This window comes from Cariama cristata, unplaced genomic scaffold, assembly GCF_000690535.1.
Source record: "Cariama cristata isolate BGI_N322 unplaced genomic scaffold, ASM69053v1 scaffold31314, whole genome shotgun sequence".
NCBI classification, from domain to species: Eukaryota; Metazoa; Chordata; class Aves; order Cariamiformes; family Cariamidae; genus Cariama; species Cariama cristata.
This window is the reverse complement of record NW_009612909.1, coordinates 23,252-43,402: the sequence shown is the minus strand read 5'-3', so window position 1 is coordinate 43,402 and position 20,151 is coordinate 23,252. Positions and strand designations below refer to the sequence as shown.

At 42.4% G+C, this 20,151-nt stretch overlaps 1 protein-coding gene across 1 annotated transcript; it reads left to right on the top strand.

Moving 5' to 3' along the window:
- Positions 1-6,570: 6,570 nt before the first annotated feature.
- On the top strand, positions 6,571-18,642 carry LOC104160638 (BDNF/NT-3 growth factors receptor-like; the record flags this gene model as incomplete). The annotated part of the gene is made up of 4 exons (XM_009698816.1): positions 6,571-6,733; positions 8,265-8,395; positions 14,617-14,789; positions 18,408-18,642. Coding segments are annotated over exons 1-4 (702 nt in total), but the record flags the coding sequence as incomplete, so codon positions are not given.
- Between the last annotated feature and the right edge of the window lie 1,509 nt (positions 18,643-20,151).

The following is a 20,151-nucleotide window of genomic DNA, read 5'->3' as shown; positions in this document are numbered from 1 at the left end:
CCTGCTGATTTTGTTTCTTAGTGAATAATACAGGGATCTGATCAAAGGGCAAGGAAGGTTTCTTTTGTTTGCAATGCTCAATGTCTTTATGTGTCTTTTGTGGGTCCTCCTCTGAGATAACCAAACCTGTAACTTTTCTCTGTGTTTAAAGGCCACTTACAGCAAAACCTGGGAAAGGGCGCAGTATACACAGAATCATAAGAGCAAGTCACCATGTAGCAGCAAAGCCTTAACTGTGTGCAGTTGAGGAAGGAGGCAGATGCTGAACCTTCCTCTGAGGGAGGGGTTTACCTCAGTCAGCTCAAAGAAAGCAAAGCAAGATTCGGTTTTCCTCATGGAAAGCCACACAGTATGCTGTAAAAGGTGCTCTGAAGTAGGACAAAAATTACTAGGAAAAGGGTAAATAATATGCTTAAAAGTGATATATAAAAGACTGGGTTCTGTCATGCTCCTACAGTGTTTTCTCTGTTCCTTTTTCTTTCCATGCACTATTAGCTACAACAGGGCAGACCTACCCACTCAACATGGCAGATCACATGCTACGCTATCTTTTGGTAAAATTGTTCAGCAGAAGGTAAAGAAGTATGTGCTTAACTTTTATATAAGGGGATAGAATTTGGGACTGTGAGCTAAGTACATGGTTTATTCCTTCACAGGCTTGAAAGCTCCATTTACTTTTTGTGTTTCCTTTTGAAAGGCCACCAGTAAAGCCCTTCTGTCCTCCCTTATATCGAAGTACAAAATTATTTCCTTTTCCTTTTAAAATGAGAAGAGAAAAAGCAAAGCCGAGAAACCTGCATCAGAAATAGGGCAATCTCCTTTGAATTTCACCTTTATACCCGCTTAGGCCAAGCTTGAATATGGCTCAGTCTCTGAATGTATGATGTTTCTTTCATGTCCTGCTTCTCAGACTGAGATCCTGGGATGCTTTTCAGACTATACACATTTCTGAAAACCAAGATAGAAAAGAGTTAATACTTTGAAAACAGTATGTTTATTAGTCCTTCACCCCTGCAAGCATCTATTATATGAGATATGCTACATGGTACTTCCCCATCCTTTGCTGAGTGCTTCTCTTTCTGCGGTACAGAACATCCCTGAAGATTAGTATCATGGTAATAAGGGCAAGGATTTCCTGGTCTGAGCTAAGAGAAGGGTGGTGGTGGTGAGATCATTGTCTCCAGTTAGCTTAAACATGGAAGACGAACCAGATTTGCCCACAATAAAATAATACGAGCAGAGGTTTTATACAGCAGCTCATGCACAATAGCCTTTAAGTTTTACAATCATTAATCTTTTGGAAGAAGTGCATTGAGGTCAGCATTTACCAATTAAGTGTACACACATCTGCAAAGGCAAAGTTTGGTCAAAATTCCAGCACAGTTCTCTGCTTAAAGCTGATTGACCATACTGTGCTGAAAAGCTGTTAGTAGGCTGGAAGCAGGATAGGAAGAGAAAGACAGAGCGATTAGTATCTGCTATTTATTCTGAACATAGAGCGCCAAATTTGGCTTTCAGTTATTCTGATATATCGCAATTGTTTCAGCACATAACAGATAAAATCTATATTGAATGTATACCCCTCATTGAAATAAAACCAGTGGCAGGTTGCTAAGGCTTTAGGGCCTTGTGTACCTTAGTTTTTGTATGCAAGGGCAAATTCATGCCTGGAAAAACTCAACTTCATTATTCTTGTTTTCCTGAAGGGTAAATTTAGCTTATAAGGCTCATGCATTTAAAACAATGATAGCATTGTTATTATAATTTATTAAGTGGTTCTTATTTGACTGTAAGGATCTAATCACGTGTGGCAATATGCCTATCTGTAGCCAAACTGGGAGGATCTTGTCCAACTGAAAAAAATCAATTACCGTAAGAAAACAGGAAGACGAAACACCTCACCAGAAATCAAATATTAACCCCAAAAGACAGCAAACACTTGAGTTTCAGCCTGAGAAAAGCCACCCCAGCTACAGCAAAATGAGTTTGCAGTGGGCGAGAGCTGTGTGCCCCTGCCGCTGGGGTGGGGTGGGGGGCGGACTGGGCACCCTCTGGGGGGCTGCAGCACTGTGTCACAAAGGGAAGCCTAATTCTCAGCCCAGACAACAGAAACTCTGGGGTTTAAAGTATAGATCCTATGAGGATTTAAGTTGTAAACGAAGCAACTGAAAGGTTAAGCTGCAGCAGTCACAGATTTATTGGATTTATCATCAGATGTAGCTCTTGACAGCTAGGAAATCCCTGGGAATTACTGCATTCCTGTGAGTGCTTGTAGGTTTCCCTTTCATAAATGTCTCCAGTTCTTCCAGGAAGACCACTGCCTATTCAGCTTGCCTATTAAATGTCTCCTCAAGGCCCACTTGGGGGCTGATGCCTGTGAAAAATCTGGCAAATCACTGATGGCCACTCAGGAATAACTGGTTTACAACTGTTGAATTAAACTGTTCTTTTCCAAAGAAACCAAACAAAATTCAAAGCGATTCAGAGGCCGTATTTGTGCAGGTAATATGACAAGGCCCAAGTGCCTTTCTGACCTAGTTCTTCTGTAGATGCTCCATAGTCAGTTTTCTAAAGCCTCTACCAGCGCCTTTCATTTAGAGCAGAGTACCTGAGGAGCAAGTTTTCTGTCAGCTTATTTTCTTTCTGCTGAAGAGGTGTGAGTTGAATCTCAGCTGTAGACTATGTATATGAAAACTTGCTGCTTGCTTGTTTGCGCCTGCAGCAGCGGGGCACTTGCAGAAGAATTTGTTGCTGCTGTATGGTAAAAGTTAAACACCAATAGCGCTACACAAAAATACATAGAGAATAATAAGTAATGAATGTTGTGGGGGATAAATACATCAAATAATCAGACATAGACTTTCAGAACTGAGATGGCCTATTTCTACATCCAGGCAACACTGACAGGTTAAAAGGTTAAAAAAAAGAAAGAAAAAGTGGTCGTTATTGGCTTTTATTGCCATGTTAGAAAGTAGATATCTCAATGTGCCCAAATTTCTACACTGGCAATAGCATGCAGAACTGTAGAGATACTGCTACTGCAGAACCTGGTGGCCATCAGGCTAGACTTGCTGTCTGCTCTTCGTAGTGATTTTGTATCCTCCTGCTATGGGATTCTATCTGAAATTCCACCCCTCCTTTTATGTGAATGACAAACGGTGTACAAATTTGGTATACTATCTGAATGATCACTCAGCCGTTTATACCCGTCTTTTCTAGCAAGATCTTAGAAATAGTTGAATCTTCTCAATTGCAAGAGAAATGGTGGGAGAAGAAATGAAGAAACTTGCAAAATGTCTTTCTGCGGCACCTCATGTCACATCACAAGCTGAGTCTTTTCTGCAGCTGCTTTTTTCTTATGCAACTATAAATATGTTTATAATATTACCTTACCTGGTTACTTGGCATCTTGAGGATCCTTATTCTCTTCTCAGAGTCCTGGCATAACACATTTCATCAGGACTGTTCCATGTGTGTACTGCTAGCAAAATTTTGAACAGTATCCTAGAAAGCAGACTCAGCAGATGATGTAAGCGGGCATGCAACACAATGGGATCTTCTAGTGTTGGTACTTCAGTGAGCAGTGATGGTGGCATTGTCTCTGCTGTGTCTCTTACTGTCCATCAAGCAGTGAGTCTGTGTTGCAGCACTCCATAAGGACAGATCTCTCCTCTGCTCTACCATTCTCATGAGGCATATGGGAACTCATCTGATACTCGCAGCACTTGTGATACTGTAATTGGTTGAAGTGTTCAAGACGGAGACACACTCGTGCATACCACATAACTATGTAATCTTCATGCTCTTTAGGAAACTCAGCCTTAAAAGGACTAGTGTGATCTTTGGACATGCAGAGACATAGGGAGCTGATCTTGTGGTTTTTATCACAGCCTTGTAAAGAGTGAAACGAGAACGTGGCTTCCAGTTGGGAAAAACAATGGTAAACAACTTCTTTTAAAACATTGTTGAAAAATTTTCCAAAGAAGAGCCATGAAAATAACTGGTGAGCTGGAGAAAATGTTTTCCTAGGAGGCTCTTCCATCTCTTTGCCTCACCAAGAAGAACAAAAAGAGTGTGATGTATATTTAATACTGGACCTTAAAAGGCTGCTCAAGCTAGCAGAGAAAGTCTCCTAAAACCCAAGGGAGGGAAATGCAAGCCAGACAAGCTGAAAATTAAGAGACAAAGAGAAAGGCATGCATTTTTATTAGCAATGAAAATGATTACACATTAAGGCAAGTGAATAGTTCAGACTTTCAAATCAAGACTGGCACAGACACTTTCTGGAGCCAGTCTCCTGCCAAGCACAAGTCATTTAACTCCATACTATACTCGCCACTGTGTAGAAGGTCAGCTTAGGTGGTGTAATGGTCACATGTGGTGGTTAAATGTTCAAACCTATTGCTTGTGACCAAGGGGAAGACATTTTCACTCTGTCACAGCATTTCACTTTTTAATTACGTGCAGAAACATTTTAATAATTTACACTGCTGAGTGTCCTGCTGGCCATGGCTGGAATCAGTCACATCCAACTCAGTGAACTCAATGTGGTAAGGTGATCCCAAGTTGCCTGTTTTGCTGGGACCCACTCCAGAACATAGCGTGACCCTCTCTGTTCAGCCTCACCATCAAAGGCAGCCCCATGGCTGCAGATAGTGTTTGCAGGATAAGGCTTTAATGCATCATTTCCAGGGCAATGTGCTCTTTGGTAGTGGGTGAAATACCTGGAAGTCCAGCTCTATTGGTGGGGTGTCTCTGAGACCTCAGGATGCGAAGAGAGCCCTGTTCTGCAGTTGTACTCCCTGTTGCCACCTGATTCCCTGTAGTCACCCATTGGAGTCCCCTGCTTCTGTGGGCACAGCTGTGTGGTTATTATTTAACACCACAGCCTCTTCTCAGCATTTACCCGTGTTTAATTTGCTCAGTCTCACTTCGTATTTTATGTTTCATTTTTCTCTTAAAAGTGGTTTGACTTGACTTAGTTTTTGGCTTAATGTAATGTATTTTTTACAGTAATCAGACAAGATCTTTTAAACTAGGGATGACGTGCTGTTAAAAGTACAAATGGCAGCTCAAAGACAATCACCATTTAGAGTCGAAAGAAGGAAAATACATAGCCATCCTTTGAATGTTTGTTATCTTTGCCTGTGAGACAATGTTATGAGACCACTTCTTTGGTAATTCAGTTATGCCACCTCTTTGGCCAAATTCTGCTTTGTTTCTTCAATGTAAATCCAGGATAATCTCTTGGACTTCAACAGAGATAATTTTCTTTATCCTGATATTAACTGAAAGCAGATTTTGACCTGAATTTTTCAGTCTATCTCCTGCTGAAATCTCCTCCCACTGAAGAAGTCATTATGGCTGGGGCCCTGAGTGTGCTAAATGGATTTTTTTCCTTAGCTCATATTTCCCTCACATCATATGTGTTTGATTTACTTACATTGTTCTTACATTTAATCTCTGCCCATTTAGTCACATTTACTGTCATTTTTTATTTGTTTAGTAACTCAGTGCAGCTCAGAAAGGTAACAAGGATGGATAGAGCGTGACAAGTTGCAAATGTATTCTGTGCAGATCTCTTCTGCAGCTTGCTGTGTTTCGGTTTTGACAGTTTGGTTTATAGGATGGGTTGTTTATTCAAATGCTTGGTTTATATAAGAGCATTTAGCAGCAGCTGTAAGTGTACTACAGAGAAGTATTTGATATGTTTCGTATTTATTTTTACTCTATTGTTTGTGAAGTCCTCCAGGAACTTCACAAAAATCCTTCGTACTGCTGGGGCCAACATCAGGGGTGTACTGGGTTCAAAATGGAAGGGACTGACACAAAATTCAGAAAGCCGACTGTGTTCATCACCAGGTCCTTGGCAGCTGTGGAGAGAATCAAGTGAAAAAGTGCCTCTGCTGGAGTTTTGCTGCTGACACTAGTAGGGCAGGACCTCAGCCCTGTTCCCTGTCTATGAGCTTTGTGGACATTTTAAGATGGTGACACTGGTAACGTGCAGCCGAACTTCCCTCTCTAGGAAAGGAAGAGAGGCATCGTCCTGGTCATACTGGTCAAGTTTAGAATAATTCCCCAAGGGGCAGGGCTAAATGGCAGGTTTGGCAGGGGGTAGAGGGGAGCACTCATTTATTGGTAAGCGTTTTTTAAAGCACGGGTCATGAGATATACCATGCTACATGCTCAGGTGGCGCGCCGGGACAGCGGTCCTCCCCACATGCCCGCCTTGTGACTGGTATTAACAGAGGCGAGGGATGCCGGTTAACTTGCGTCCATGGGGAAGAGGTGTGTTTTGTTTCAGGCCTGTCTTGTGCTGACTGCATTTTGTGCTGTACTTGAAAAGCCAGTGCTGAGGAGAAATGAGAACAAAAAGCAAATTCCCACTGACTGCAGGGGACCTGCTCGGGTAGCTCGCCAAACAAAGCGTACCCATATAAATGTATCATGACGATAAAACTTAATCTACACTAGACCAGAATTTGACACGAGTGAAAAACATTGGTACTATGCAATCTCATTTTATGTGTGCTCGGCTATTGATGGGACGTGTGGGCTCTGCCAGGACACATGGCGTTGGAGGAGGGGGTGGGCAGTGCCCCCCCTGCCGCTGACAGCTGTGGGGACAGGAGCATGGTGGGTCTGGTGTGGCGTGGGGAGAAGCCGGCTTTCCTCACTCCCCTCCCAGGGCATGGTGGGCCTGCTCGCCTGCTGGCCTGGGGATTTCTGGCAGGTGCCAGCTGGGTCTGATGGAGGTCTGCTCCTCAGGTGTGCTGCCCGTCTGGCAGACTCATGATGGAGACACCTGGGGACATCTCTCGCTCTCCTGTCTCGCTCCAGCACTGGGCTCCCCTTGCATGCACACACATGGATACGAAGCGCATTTATATGCAGTGCACTTGGGCCGCGTCGCCATAAGCTCAGGGTGTGGGACACACATATTTTTCTCTTGTAGACCGTGGGTCCTTTCTCCAAGTGATCATGACAGCAATGGGGACAGGCTGTGCCATTTCCCCCCACTGCTGTTACCAGCAGCACTCCATTTTCCATCTTTTAGTAATGGAGGCAAACTGGTTTCTGCGTAAGTGGTCACCCAGTTTGGAACAAGCATGTGGCCAGGCAAGGAGGCAGGGGTTGGTCTGCATCTAAATATACCTAAATTATTGGCAGGGTTCAGTCCTGGTCCATGCAGCTAAGCAGCTGAGGTGAGATTCATTCCTTTGCAGAAGCTGGCCTGATGCCTGTGCACCGCTCTTTATTTCACTGTGTTCAGGATTTAAGTTGCAAAGGCTTTGTCCGGGCAGGGCTAAATTTCAGTGTTCGCAAAAGCAGCTAAATGCAGTAAGGTTAAATTCATCAGTAGATGCTGACCATTTTGTTCAATTCCAACAACACAAGCTATCAACCTTGTTGAGTTGGCCAGTTAAACTGCTCTTATAGCTGCCTTATTTAGCTTAAACATTGCAAATTGATAATGCATTCTACAAAATTTGGTACAGTCTTTTAAATATTAAATCTTTTAATGGAAGCTTTTGCTGAAAGGAAAATGTAAAATGAGTTGAACAAAAATGCTGAAGGACTTTAATATCTGAATCAATTGACATTGGGCAGCAATTCAGCTAAGGCTCTGTCCATTATGCTGACTAAAACCTTTGTCCATCTTTTCTTTCTTTTACTTCAGAGCGATATTGTAAATCATGTTTGCGAGAACGAAATTCCTGTCTTATTGTAACTGTAGTATAGTACAGAGAGGGAAAGCAGTTGAACAAGTGGTAAGAGAACCAGAGAGTAAGTTGGATTTGAAAGAGGGCACATTTTGTTTTCTTGGATTAGGTTAATTTTAGAACCTTTTGGCTTTGGACGAGACAGTTCAGCTATTGTTGGAGGTATAAAAATAGAAGTGGTGTGAGAAAGGTTTGGTTCGTTTTCTGATTCTTTGTTTTCATGTTTTTAAAAAAGCAGCATTGGCTGTTACGTGTGCTCTGCAGCAGTCATCCTAACACAATGATATATGGCCTTTTCCGAGGTAACTCTCAATTCCATGTCTTCTTATCCAGCAAATGCGCTTATCTCCAAATATAAATGTATTAACTCGGTCTTCTTGGACAAAGCACTAAGGAATGACACCTGGGCACTTTGATTCCTTCCACAACAGGCACCCTGCTGTACAGGCCACCTTGTCTCCATGTGGCTATAAGGATGGACACCGCCCCATCCTGGCCTGGCAGCTCTCTTCTGACCTCCATTTTGTCTTCTCTTCACAGTTGTGCAGCACATCAAGCGCCACAATATTGTTCTCAAAAGAGAACTGGGAGAAGGAGCCTTTGGGAAAGTCTTCCTGGCAGAATGCTATAACCTCTGTCCCGAGCAGGACAAGATCTTGGTGGCAGTGAAGGTAAAAGAATCTAGGATTGCCATTATTAATTCATAGTTGCAACTAATGCTATTTTATTTGTAAATGATCATCTTTGCCTATTCTGTAGCCCAGTGTAACTGCCCTGATATATGTGGAAGGGTTCACAAGGCTAATGGAATGTTAGGAGAATGCGATATTTGATCTTGCTGTGGGTTATAAAATGAGAGCTGAATTTCATGACAACAAGGGGGGAAACAGACTGTGTCACAAAGGGGCAAAGTCTTTTATGATCTATCTGAAAAATAATTAGTGAAAAATAATGTCTAGGTCATTAAAAATACATGTGACATATATGTGGGTCTAAAAAAATAATCTGTTACTAGCTAAGTTAATAGGTTATGTGTATAATTGCTAGTCAAAGAAGGCCTTTCTTTTTCAGGATTGTGCCATTCTTTTAGTCAGCCACTGAAATTATCTGTGGGTAATTGTCATTAATATAGCTGCCAGGAATGTTATAACAAACTTGTGGATAATACTGTCATATGCTGTTAAACACTGGCTGTATGGAAATTCAGAAGTCATGATATGTCAGACCTGGAGGAGTGATTCTTGATTATACAGCTCCGGTCAACTCTTCCAAAATACAGTCCAGAGGAGGACGAAACTACATGAAAACAGACATAACCTTGGAATTTCAAGTATACAGAATAGTTCTCTCATTTCTGGGGCAAAAAAAAAGGGATTTGTTTGGTTCTCTTAAAGGGCACAGACTACATGGTACATTAGGAATCTACCAAGGAGTAAGAAGATTTCCAGCTTGATCTCAGAGCTTGGACACCAAACCTGCTTCACCGTACCAAGCCTTTTCATCCCCCCAAAATAGAAGGGCTGAGGTTGATTGTTGACCTCAGCTATGGATGTACACTAGAAAAGAATATTGGTGAAACTGTACTCTTAAGAATTTGGAAAGTCCCCCTGGCAACAATCTCTTGTCTCCATCTGTAGTGTTCTGCCAAAAGCTGAACAAGGTGTTCAGTGTTTGAAGTATCTCATTAAATGCAGGGGGAATACACATTTAGAATTTGGGCTGTGCCTAGAGATCAGAAAATAATTTTATCTGACCAGTCACAGTTAGGCAACCATGTGTACATTTTGGATCAAACCATACAATAAAAGAAATCGAGTGGATCATCTTTTTGAATTTCGAAACAAGAAATAGAGTTTTGGATCTGGTAGTGAGAGAACACGAAAGGAGTATGGACTTGTAGAGTGCTTTCTTGGTCCATCAAAAATAACATTTTTGGGGGAGTTTGCCAAGGTTACTTGGAAGTTGTTCAGTCACGTTGACTGGTGAGCATAAATTTAAGCCCTGAAGGGATATATCGTAGACAGGAGAAAGCGAGAAACAGGAGGTGACAAAACTAGATCTGAATGAATTTTCTATTGTATTTGGGTGAAGCTAGAGTGGAAATTGCCTTTTCTCTATCACTTCAGGGAGCTGCTTGATAGCAAAATAAAAGTCTTTCCATTCACTTGCTCCCTTTGAAAGTCCTGACCAAATGGAGCCTAGTACTTCTGCTGTTAAACACTGCACCGCGCTCACTTTCTGCTGCTCTTTCTCAGTGTAATACACAAGGAAGAGCATTCAGCCTTTAAAGGCAGAGATGTCTCCATGGATTTAGATGACAAAGCTATCAGTTTTCTGGAGCAGTTGTCATACTATTATTTTTTTTTTTTAACCAAATCCACTCTTTGTAGTGTCCTTAATAAGGATCTTGCAGGCAGATGTGGGAAGAATTACCTCCGGGGACAGGTTATACCCATTTTGTGTTTTCTCGTATTAGGTCTTGAAGATGTGACTCCAGCTGCCATCAAAGATAGAATTTTTTGGTGAACTGTGCCATTGGATGGATCCCCATATAACTGAGGGGTTAGTTGCCTGGTGCTTCTCTCTTTCACTGTGGTACCAACCGTAGCTCACAGGTGTCCTCCAGTCACAGTGGAGGTCAAGGGATGGGACCTCACCGGTGTGCAGAGAGCTAGCCAGAGATCTGTGTCTGGACCCCAGCGCTGGGCACAGATTTGCCAGTGAAAATGTGTGATTTTTTTTTTAAAATTATTTTCAGCCTTAGAGGAGCAGACTTGGATGCCAGCAGCAGAGGACAGCTGCTCCCAGCACACAGCAAGGGCTTTAGAGAGCTTCACCTCCGTGAGCAAAACCACAGCAGACTTGTCTCCATGATATAGATTCAGTGAGCCCAGTGGGAATAGGTGCTTGTTGAGGAGTAAGGTGGTGCCAGGGGGATTTTGGCAACGAGGAGGCAGGGTCTCACCTGCACGGGGTGGATCAGGGTGACTGGTGGTCCTCGATGGCTGCCTGTGCCTGCTGGCTTCTGGGCAACTGCGCAGTTTGCACCTGGTCCTGAGCATCACTCCTTCTGACTCAACAGGCATCCTTCTCCTTTTCGGCCAGCTGGTATCCAAAATGCTGACGTTGCTGCAGCAAATTATTGAGGAGCTGAGACCCAGAAAAATCTGGGAAGATACAAAATCAGGCTTAGCGTAAACAACCCAAAGTGCATGAGCTTTTGCTCCTTGGAAGAGGAGAAAGACAATCTATTTAAATTTGTTTTGACCATCAGGCTTTTTGAGGGGAGCACTGAGTGTTTGGAAATGCTTTCTGTGGGTCAAACCCTGTGAGCAGAGAGCTTAACCTAGTTGCATGGGCATTGTACTAGCCTTACCCTCCCAGGTGAGTTTGTACATCGTCTCAGTACACCATTTGCTGCAGGCACTTTTAGAGAACAGAGGGTGGAACAAGGAAGAGTTACCATTTCCTTGTGGGCCATTTTGCCATGCCACAGTGGTTGTTAGGCGTGGATCGGTACTGTCTCCTCATAGGATTGGATAGGCAGGCATAGTCTTGCACTAGTTTAACCTGGCGAGGTCTGGAGGTGAGGATGACTGTCAAAGCACAGGTTAGCAGCTGCCTCTGGCTCCCCTGGGAGGCTGGAGGGAGATGCACTCTGTGCTGCTCCAGGGTTGTTCTCAGCTAGCAGACTGCTATGTGGTGAAGTGAAGAACATTTCCACAGGACCTGCAGAGGAGAACCAAAGGTTTCCAACTCTTCCAGTTCAGAGAAGGGTCAAAACCACCCCTTCATTTCTTGAGGAAATATACCACTCAGCTCTTCTATGGTGATGACAGACAGTGGCAAGGATTTCCCAGGGGAAGGCTGAAACAGTATGAAGTACAGCTGTCATGAGGGTTTCATTACCAAGTCATACTGATGTTGGTGAGAGCCGCATACCCCTGCTCTTTCTCTGACTTGCCTGTGAATGCAGCTCTGTGGTGGTGGGGTGGACTAAGGAGCTGGCGGTTTGCACAGGTCTGCAGAGACCAGACGTTACGCCGATACCTGGGCAAGGACTCTGTAGAGGAGAATAAGCATGGGATGGCAGTCCGACTGTCACATGGATGAACTCAGCAGATGTGGAGCTCCTGTAACAGCCAGGGGTTCTCTCTGTTGCCCGAGGGAGCGTGTCCCTCCTTCATAGCTGCTGGCCTGAGTGGTTGGAAAGTACATATGGGTGTATCTCAGTTCCTACTGAGGAAAAACTCCTGTCGACTGGTGAGAGTGTTTTGTATGCAGGGCTTTGGAACACTTGTCAGTAATTATAATAATAATGAATATGTCTTTTTCCACTCTTTGTGCTCTTATGGTTTTATTTTGGTTTTATTTTTTCTCTTGCACTAAGAACAAGCTAAATGCAGTAGTCAATGTCATTTTTATGTAAATTCTACGTACTTACTAATTTTTCCACTTTACAGTCTCCTCCTTGCCTGACTGTGTCAGCTCTCTCTCATGCATTGTGTCTATTCTGTGCACTGCATGAAATAATGAAAAAGGGGTTCTGCAATGGTGGGTGACAGAAATCCAAGTTTCCCCTTAGTAGTAGAAACCCTGCCTGAGTTCTACCTGGGTTTTAGACCTTTCCGCATTTTGCTGTTTGACAGAAAATGTGTAATTGCCATGGCAACTGCTCTGTCATATGATAATTTTGCTGTTTCTGTGAGATAAAAAGCGTCTTCTGAAATATACAATATGCCATCCTCACAGGGCAGAGCTGTCAGCATTTTTACTGTCTTTCCAGGGAAGGAGCCTGCTGGAAAGAGGATCAGCCTATGCTTCTCCCTGTCAATTCTTTTCCAGGTTGCTATTATTTAGAAATGGTTTTTATATGAATTGTTTTTCTAATTCTGTTGTTGAGAGGAATTAGCAGTCCAATTGCTTTATACATGAAACCACCAGAGGAAACTCAAGTGACAACAGAATTCTTCCCAGTGATTTCATTAAGTAGCGTAGATTGGATCGTGGGTTGGTGCCTGTGTTAAAGCATCATCCCAGAGCCCGGAAGTGCTGGAAGACATTTCAATTCCAATCCTCGCTTGGTTTAGATGTGATTGCGTGGGGACCATAGTGGGGAGCCAATTAGATAGCCACCTTGGATTATATAGCTGGGTATACTAATATATCCTAGCTTGTGAAGCTTTGGTGATGCAGTAACCTTGTTGCATCATTATTGGTAAAACTTGCGGAAGAAGGATTCTGAACCTGAAGACACATGAGATTCATCAGTGAGTCCCTGAGGGAAAGAACATCTGTGGCATGAGTGGTTTCTATTGCCTCTAGGATCCATAGAGCCTGAAATCTACAGGGAAAAGCCCCTGAACTTGGTAGATGGCTATCCAGTCTGCCCTGCTCCTTGTCCCCCCATCTGAACCTTACTATGGTGATTGTTCATTTTTCAAGACCTATGATTGCAGTTTCACAAGTAAAGCAAGTGTTTTCTCTGACAGTCGTCTTTTAGTCCCTTCTTCACACATGCATGCGTATAATACTAGAAAAGTGGCCAGAATTGTCTCTGTTAAAAAAAAAAAAAGCTTGAGCAAACCGTGACTACTGCAGCTAAAAACTGAGTTTGTTGGCAGAATGATTGCATGATGTTAACTGGTTCTGTGTCTGTTCTGATGCTCTGTATATGAATTCAGGGTAGAAAATAAAGTGACTAGATGGCCAGGAAAATGCATCTTTAGTTAGAACAATTCCACAACTTTTGTTTTTGTAACTTCCTTTGTATTAAGTCTAAGTGTAGTTAAAATCCAGAGGTACGGAGCCCAGACATCAGTTTCTGTGAATAATAATTTGTGAACATTGGTAACCTGCTATCTTTCTCTTACTGTTTTAAAAATATGGTTTGAATTAGTATAGTGCAACCACTGTACCTTTTGAAGGTAGAGCCTAGTAGTGGTTTATTGTCAATTATAATTATTCCTCATTTAATTGGTGTCAGAATTTGCTTTTTTTAGTGCATGAAAGTGTTTTCTTGCCCAGGAAGTGTAGTTCTTAAGAAGAGATGTGAAACTGCCTATGTGTGGCAGTTAAATTAGCGTTATTTCATTATGCAACATTTAAGTCTCCTGTTTGATCCAGTGTTGATATATTTCCTTCAGAATGAAAATACGCAAGAGTTTAGAGCTGTATAAATAAAAGGGGATGAGAAATGACACCCCAGAATTCTGGTCTGCATCTACTTCCTCTCTGACTATCAATTTAGCATTCATCCTCCAGTTACTTATACATATGCTTAATCTTCGGCATGTGAGTAGATTTACTGAATTTCAAAGGAGTTTCTGGCTGAAGTCTCAGGTTTTAAATTCTAGTCCAGGGACATACCCTTGTATAAATCTACCTAATGTATAGCACACCATAGGGGCCAAGATGAGCAACAGCGACATTAATAGTACATGAAGAATGCATCTGCGTATTTTAAGCAAGCAGAGTTTTATTTAAAGAACTTACAAGAAAGGTAAATACCGTAAGGATACTAGGGTTCACCCGAGTTAAATGCTAAAGGTTACGAACCAGCTGTGTACTAGTATGTTTTTTGGGTAAGATCAGTTTATTTGTTCTGTGTTTGGGAAACACTTGGCACAGTAAGATCATGAGTATTCCTAAATCCTCTTACAAGAAAAATCGTTATTTGGGATGACACGTGGCAGGAGAATGAAAATTGTACTGCCATGATTTAATTGCACTTAAACATCACATCTAAATTTCTAAAAAAGTTATTAAGAAAGTACTTCCTCCATGCTTCTTGCAGTCAGGTGTCCTTATCATACCCTTACAGTGCCATCCCACATCTTTGCTACTTTCTGCGAACATCTCCCCTCCCTTACATTTTCTTTTTCTCTGCCAGACGCTGAAGGATGCCAGCGACAATGCCCGCAAAGACTTCCACCGCGAGGCAGAGCTGCTAACTAACCTGCAACACGAGCACATCGTCAAGTTCTATGGTGTCTGTGTCGAGGGTGATCCACTCATCATGGTCTTTGAGTATATGAAGCACGGAGATCTTAACAAATTCCTCAGGTAAATCCATGAACACACGTTGTGTTGCTGAGCCAGAAGTGGGCAGAGAAGGTAGGTGTTGCTGGTACTTAACGTCAAATGAACTACTACAACTGGAATATGCCAACACTTAGGAGTGCAAGTCTATGCAGCTCTTGTGTTCTGTACTGGAATGTGGGACTCATTGTTTCTTTGCCTATTTGGAAGTACCACTAAGTGAAGTCTTATGCTTTGCACCAAACAAATGAGCACCAAAGAAATACTGTTTCCAACACATTTCAGTGTATTCTGAAATGTTTGGTTATAACTCTTACAGTAGGAATAATTTTCTTGCAGGCTTTCTGGTAGCACTTGGGAAGATCCCACTCAACACCTATTGCTTTCTGTAGGTGTCTAAGAGCTTTTGAGATCTAACCCCTTTTCTCTTCCCTCCTCTCAGTGTGTTGGAAAGACTGCTATTAATCTGAAGCAAGAAAACTGTGAGCCATGGAAGCTTCAGTGCAATGGAAAATGCTACATCTTGGAGCCTGGATTAGGGCTTTATTTCATAAAGCTATTCAGGAATGTACGTCAGAAACTGAAATTTGGCAGTGAAGCAGTCATAAATAAAGAGATGATATCTAAAGTTCAGAACAATAGGTAACTCATGAACCAGGGAGTTACAAACAGTGGCCTTATGTGTGTGCTGTTTCCACTAGCCTGCACCCATTGACATAAAAATAAGCACTTTAGAGACAGTTTTTGCGCCTATGTAAAAAAGGCATTTGCATAAGGGACTGTTCTTTCAAGGTCTTCTATGTCATTTTCATCAAAGGATATCACAAAGGCATTTCAATGTACTGAGATCTCTCCGGCTGAAGATAAGTAGGGGTATCGGCATTTTGGAAAGATATCCATGACAAAGCTGTGAAACAATCAAAACTGACGTCCCTTTAAATGGGTTCAGATTTTCTATCTGACTGAAATGGCTAGTGACTGCTGGTGTCATCATTTATGCATTTTTGCTAGCCTCTGTGAGATGAGTTTGCTACCTTTCTAATCTCCGCTAAACAGCTAGCCATACCGTAAAAGCAAATGACATCAACTAGCATCCTCCCTTATTAGCAGGGCTGCCCGTTTTGGCAGGGAGACTGGGACCTGAACTGGGGATGCAGAGCAAACACTACTACTTTCCCCAGACTGACTGTCTCTCTGGCAGAGGATTTAAGCATATTGTCGGAGCCCTGTCGGGGCATTTACATTTGGCTGCTGGGACCTCTGCCATGGATCGGGAGAGAACTGTAGTTTCCTGAGTTGCCATCCCGGTACTCCTTCAGAACGTTGAATTTCCATTAGAATAAACCAGTTTCGCAGCTGATAAGAAATAATTTGTGATTTCATAAGAAATAATTACGCTTTAATTCTTTTTGATTGGCATTTTCTTACCTCGTAACTCTGATTTTGACTTATAGTACAGAAAGGTAGTTCAGCAGATGGTGTATTTCCTACTTTAGGTCTTCCCTTTTTTTTAAATTATTAATCAGCCCTTGTCTTTAGAACGTAAAATGATTATGCTGGAACAAGCTGTTAAACCTAAGCTCCAATCTGTCCTTCCCCTCCCGTTTGCTGCAGCTGGTGCTGCAGAGCCGGGGTCCGTCGGGGCGGCTGTGGCAGCCCCCATTCCTTACCCTGCAGCGCCACCAAAGGCTGGCGGGGGAAAACGAATCCCAAATTTAACCCAAAAGAGCTTTGCTGTCTGCATGCAGCGAAAGGCTGTTTCAGATCTCTAACTAAAGCCTCAAAGTCATGCCTGCCCTGTGCTTGTTCCAGCTAGTGGAGACTGATGTGAATCCAAAGAAATCTGTGTCAATGTTCCTGGCTGTTGAGGAGTGCCTCATTTACAGCCAGCACCGAGAGGACAAGCAAGGTGGATGGAGCGTTAAGGAAAATCCAAAAGTTTCATTAGATACAGACCATGTCCTCAAGGAGGCTAGCGAAAGATGAAGAGTTCTCTAATTTAGTGACTCAGAGATTCATGTCTGACAGCAGTCATTAAAAAAATCCATGGAATGAAAAGGTAGAGTGCTTTTCAACAGGAATTTGCTTGTGAGTCTTCAGAGGACATTTCATATCCTCCCATTTTCCGCCACCCCAACCCAGACCAGCTGAATGGCTGCCTGTATGTACCCTGTGGCAGAGAGCTTCTTCGCCTGGTACCAGATGCAGTTCCAGCAGTGCTACGCACCTACTTCGTTTTTCTCTCATCTGTCACTTTGCTCATGAAGCTCTTCCCTTGGGGCAATTTTAATATCATATTTCTAATAGGTAGTGTCAGATTTGATCTCACAGATTTTGATTAATTTGCAACTCTTTTCCAAACTCCTGTGCCCTTCCTCTAGGGATGCATTAAGGCCTCACCTCTATTGATTAGAAAGGTGATTCTCTGAAACTCATCTTTATAGGAAGGAAGAACTTTTAAGAGAAAATAAAAATAATTTCTGGAGTATTTTTCAAAAAAAAAAAAGTTGAGGAGGGAAGAGGAGAGGTGGTCTCTCAGAAAGAATAGTCTGCAGTAATGGAATAAAAGAGGCTTCAGAAAGCACAGAACAATGGAATGGATGGAAGGGGATATTCTGAATATTATTAAGTGTATCAGATGAGGAATGATTCCCAGATGACCTCATTAATTGGATAAGGATTAGCTAGTAGTGCTTACTATAAAATGTTGTGTGTAGGAATATTTATATCTGTACCTTCAAGATACTAGGATGTTACATGTGTCTATCAGAGCTAGCATTGTTAAGATGGGTGAAGCACATGTGTTCCAGTACTTCGCTGGACTTTCCAAATGCAAAATGGCTCTCCTTCTGCTGGAGTCTGTACAAGTTTCTCATTAATCAGTTGATTATTGCATCTTAGGGACTTCCTAGGTCTTGAAAAGCTTGTATTTCTGAAACTGTTTAATTGTTCCAAATAGTGTGTGTTTTGTGTCCTCTTCCTATTGTCAAGAATTCCCATCTCAGGGAGGACTCACCCTTGGTGATGAAATAACCAGAAATGGTTTCCTGTGCATTCGGATGGGAAATTAGAAGTGTAAATATAAAATGGCTGCCTGTGTTTCTCAGATGGTGTCTCAGGAGGAAGTTAGTTCTTTGTTCTTTAAGAAATGATGGAAGGGTCAATGGCCTGTCTCCCTGTAGAAATCAAGGAATGCTGGTCATAGGAAAAGTGATGCTATCCATGCCAGTTCATTGCCTTTCACTCTATTGCGTTTCACTCTTAGAGAGTGTTAGGGTTTTCCTCAGTTACCAAACAGCTACATTTGCCAGCCTTTCTCCAGAAAAGATTACTAGAATGGAACAGGAGAAAGGTGGTGGTTTCAGATAGAGGGGTATTATGAACGCATGTGCCTTATTTCCGTGAGTAATATATCACCTGTTGTGTAATGCCTTTCACGCCACCTGTCTTTCACACAACGAAGGAAAACAGTAAATGAAAAAAGCCAAGATACAAATTTTCCCCTATTTCACCAATGAATTTGTAGCCGGTTTTGTTATTATATTTGAGAGAGTCGGTTGTGTGGTTTTAGGCTCACTAATGCCTTTCAACTCTCCAGCTTAGAAGCGGCCTATCACTTAATTAGCTTGTGTTTTGGTGCAGGGCACATGGACCAGATGCAGTACTGATGTCAGAAGGCAACCGTCCTGCTGAGCTGACCCAATCCCAGATGCTTCACATTGCCCAGCAGATTGCAGCTGGTATGGTTTACCTGGCATCACAGCACTTCGTGCATCGGGATCTTGCCACCCGGAATTGTCTGGTTGGTGAGAACCTACTGGTGAAGATTGGGGATTTTGGGATGTCTAGAGATGTGTACAGCACGGACTACTATAGGGTAAGTGAACTGCTGTAATTGGTCATATCCTAGGTCTTGTTCAGCCATCTTACCACATTGATGTGAATGATTCTGCTTTTACACTTGACCATCTGTTTGTCAGGTAATTTAGAGACTGGCATATGGAGAACCTGGTTTTGAGTTACAAAGTTTTGGTGCATTTGGAGAGAGTTAATCAGAGTAAGATTGGCATGTCCTGTTGTTATATATGTTGGCTTTATATTCTAATAATAAATCACAGAAAGGTCTTTTTCTCTGGGCAGAAGTTTTGTGTGTTTGCTTGGTCTTCGTGAAGAAGAAGCAGCAGTAGATAAAAAGGAAGAGTGGGTAATCAAATTTGGCCCAACACTTTGAAGTTATTAAAATATGTTTTTATAAAGGAAATTTTAACTTATGGCTATAGTATAATATTTCGGTTTAATAGAGGAAGTGTAAGTACTGGATAGCAGCACTGAACCAGTTACTTTCCTCAGGAAGAGACTAGGTGAGAAATTGTTGTATACTCAGCACCTGAAAGGCTGCCAGTAAGTTTTTCGTGCCTTAAGCTAGGTCTTTAGTCCTACTGCTTATGATTGAAGAGTTGTTTTGTGGTGGGTAAAAGCGCTTGTTCATTCTGGCACAGGCTGTTTTCCCTGAGCTTAGTTGCCATAAAATGATCTCTGAAGTTTGCAAAGGGCTTCTAGGAATGCTAGGATAAGCAGGACTGTGTACATTAATTACTGTTGTTGATATTGTCTTTGTACTATGTGGCAGGTTATGTAGTTGACAGCATTTGCGGTTTGCTACTACATTTGTGATTTTGTGTTTGGAACTGAAGCTATTAGGTGTTTGTGGCTTGGGGAAGGCAATCTGTGGCCAAACCATTGGTTTGTAAACCCTGTTTATCCTACAAGATAAGCCACTCATCATCTTTAAGCACATTTTCTGTATCTGCGTCTCACACGACTTGTTGCCAGTGAATTCCTTACAGGCAAAATGAAGGCTTCTTCCTTTTAGCCACTCAATTTGGGCTGCTGTGTCCATAAAGGAGAGCATCACCTCAGTGTCAGTGTTTGTGGGATGCCCAGAAAGAGATTGTCTCTACGTCCCAGCTGAGGCTGGACAGGGCAGAGGAAGCTACACACAAGAATTACTGTTGAGTGTTGTTTCAGCTTAACCACTGAGAAGTAAGTGTCCTCTGTTCTTTGTCTTTTCTTTCAAAAGGCAAACCTAGTATTCAGTAAACACAAGCCAGATTCCTCTTCTATTTTGTTGTTTTGGAAACTTGACAATGCAAGCTATTTGGTCAATGTAAAACAATCATGACTGCACTTCAGAACTTGGAAAAATATGCAGAATGGTAATCGCTGCCTCTGTTTGTGTTTGCAAGGACACCAGTGAGCACCAAAGGCCAGGGTTTCTTGATTTTGCATGTGAAGTACGAGCAATACTTACTGGGCCTGGAGGTCTATCTCTGTTCTGTACTTCAGTGAGATTGGATTTGTTTACCATGTTTGTCATTACGCTTAA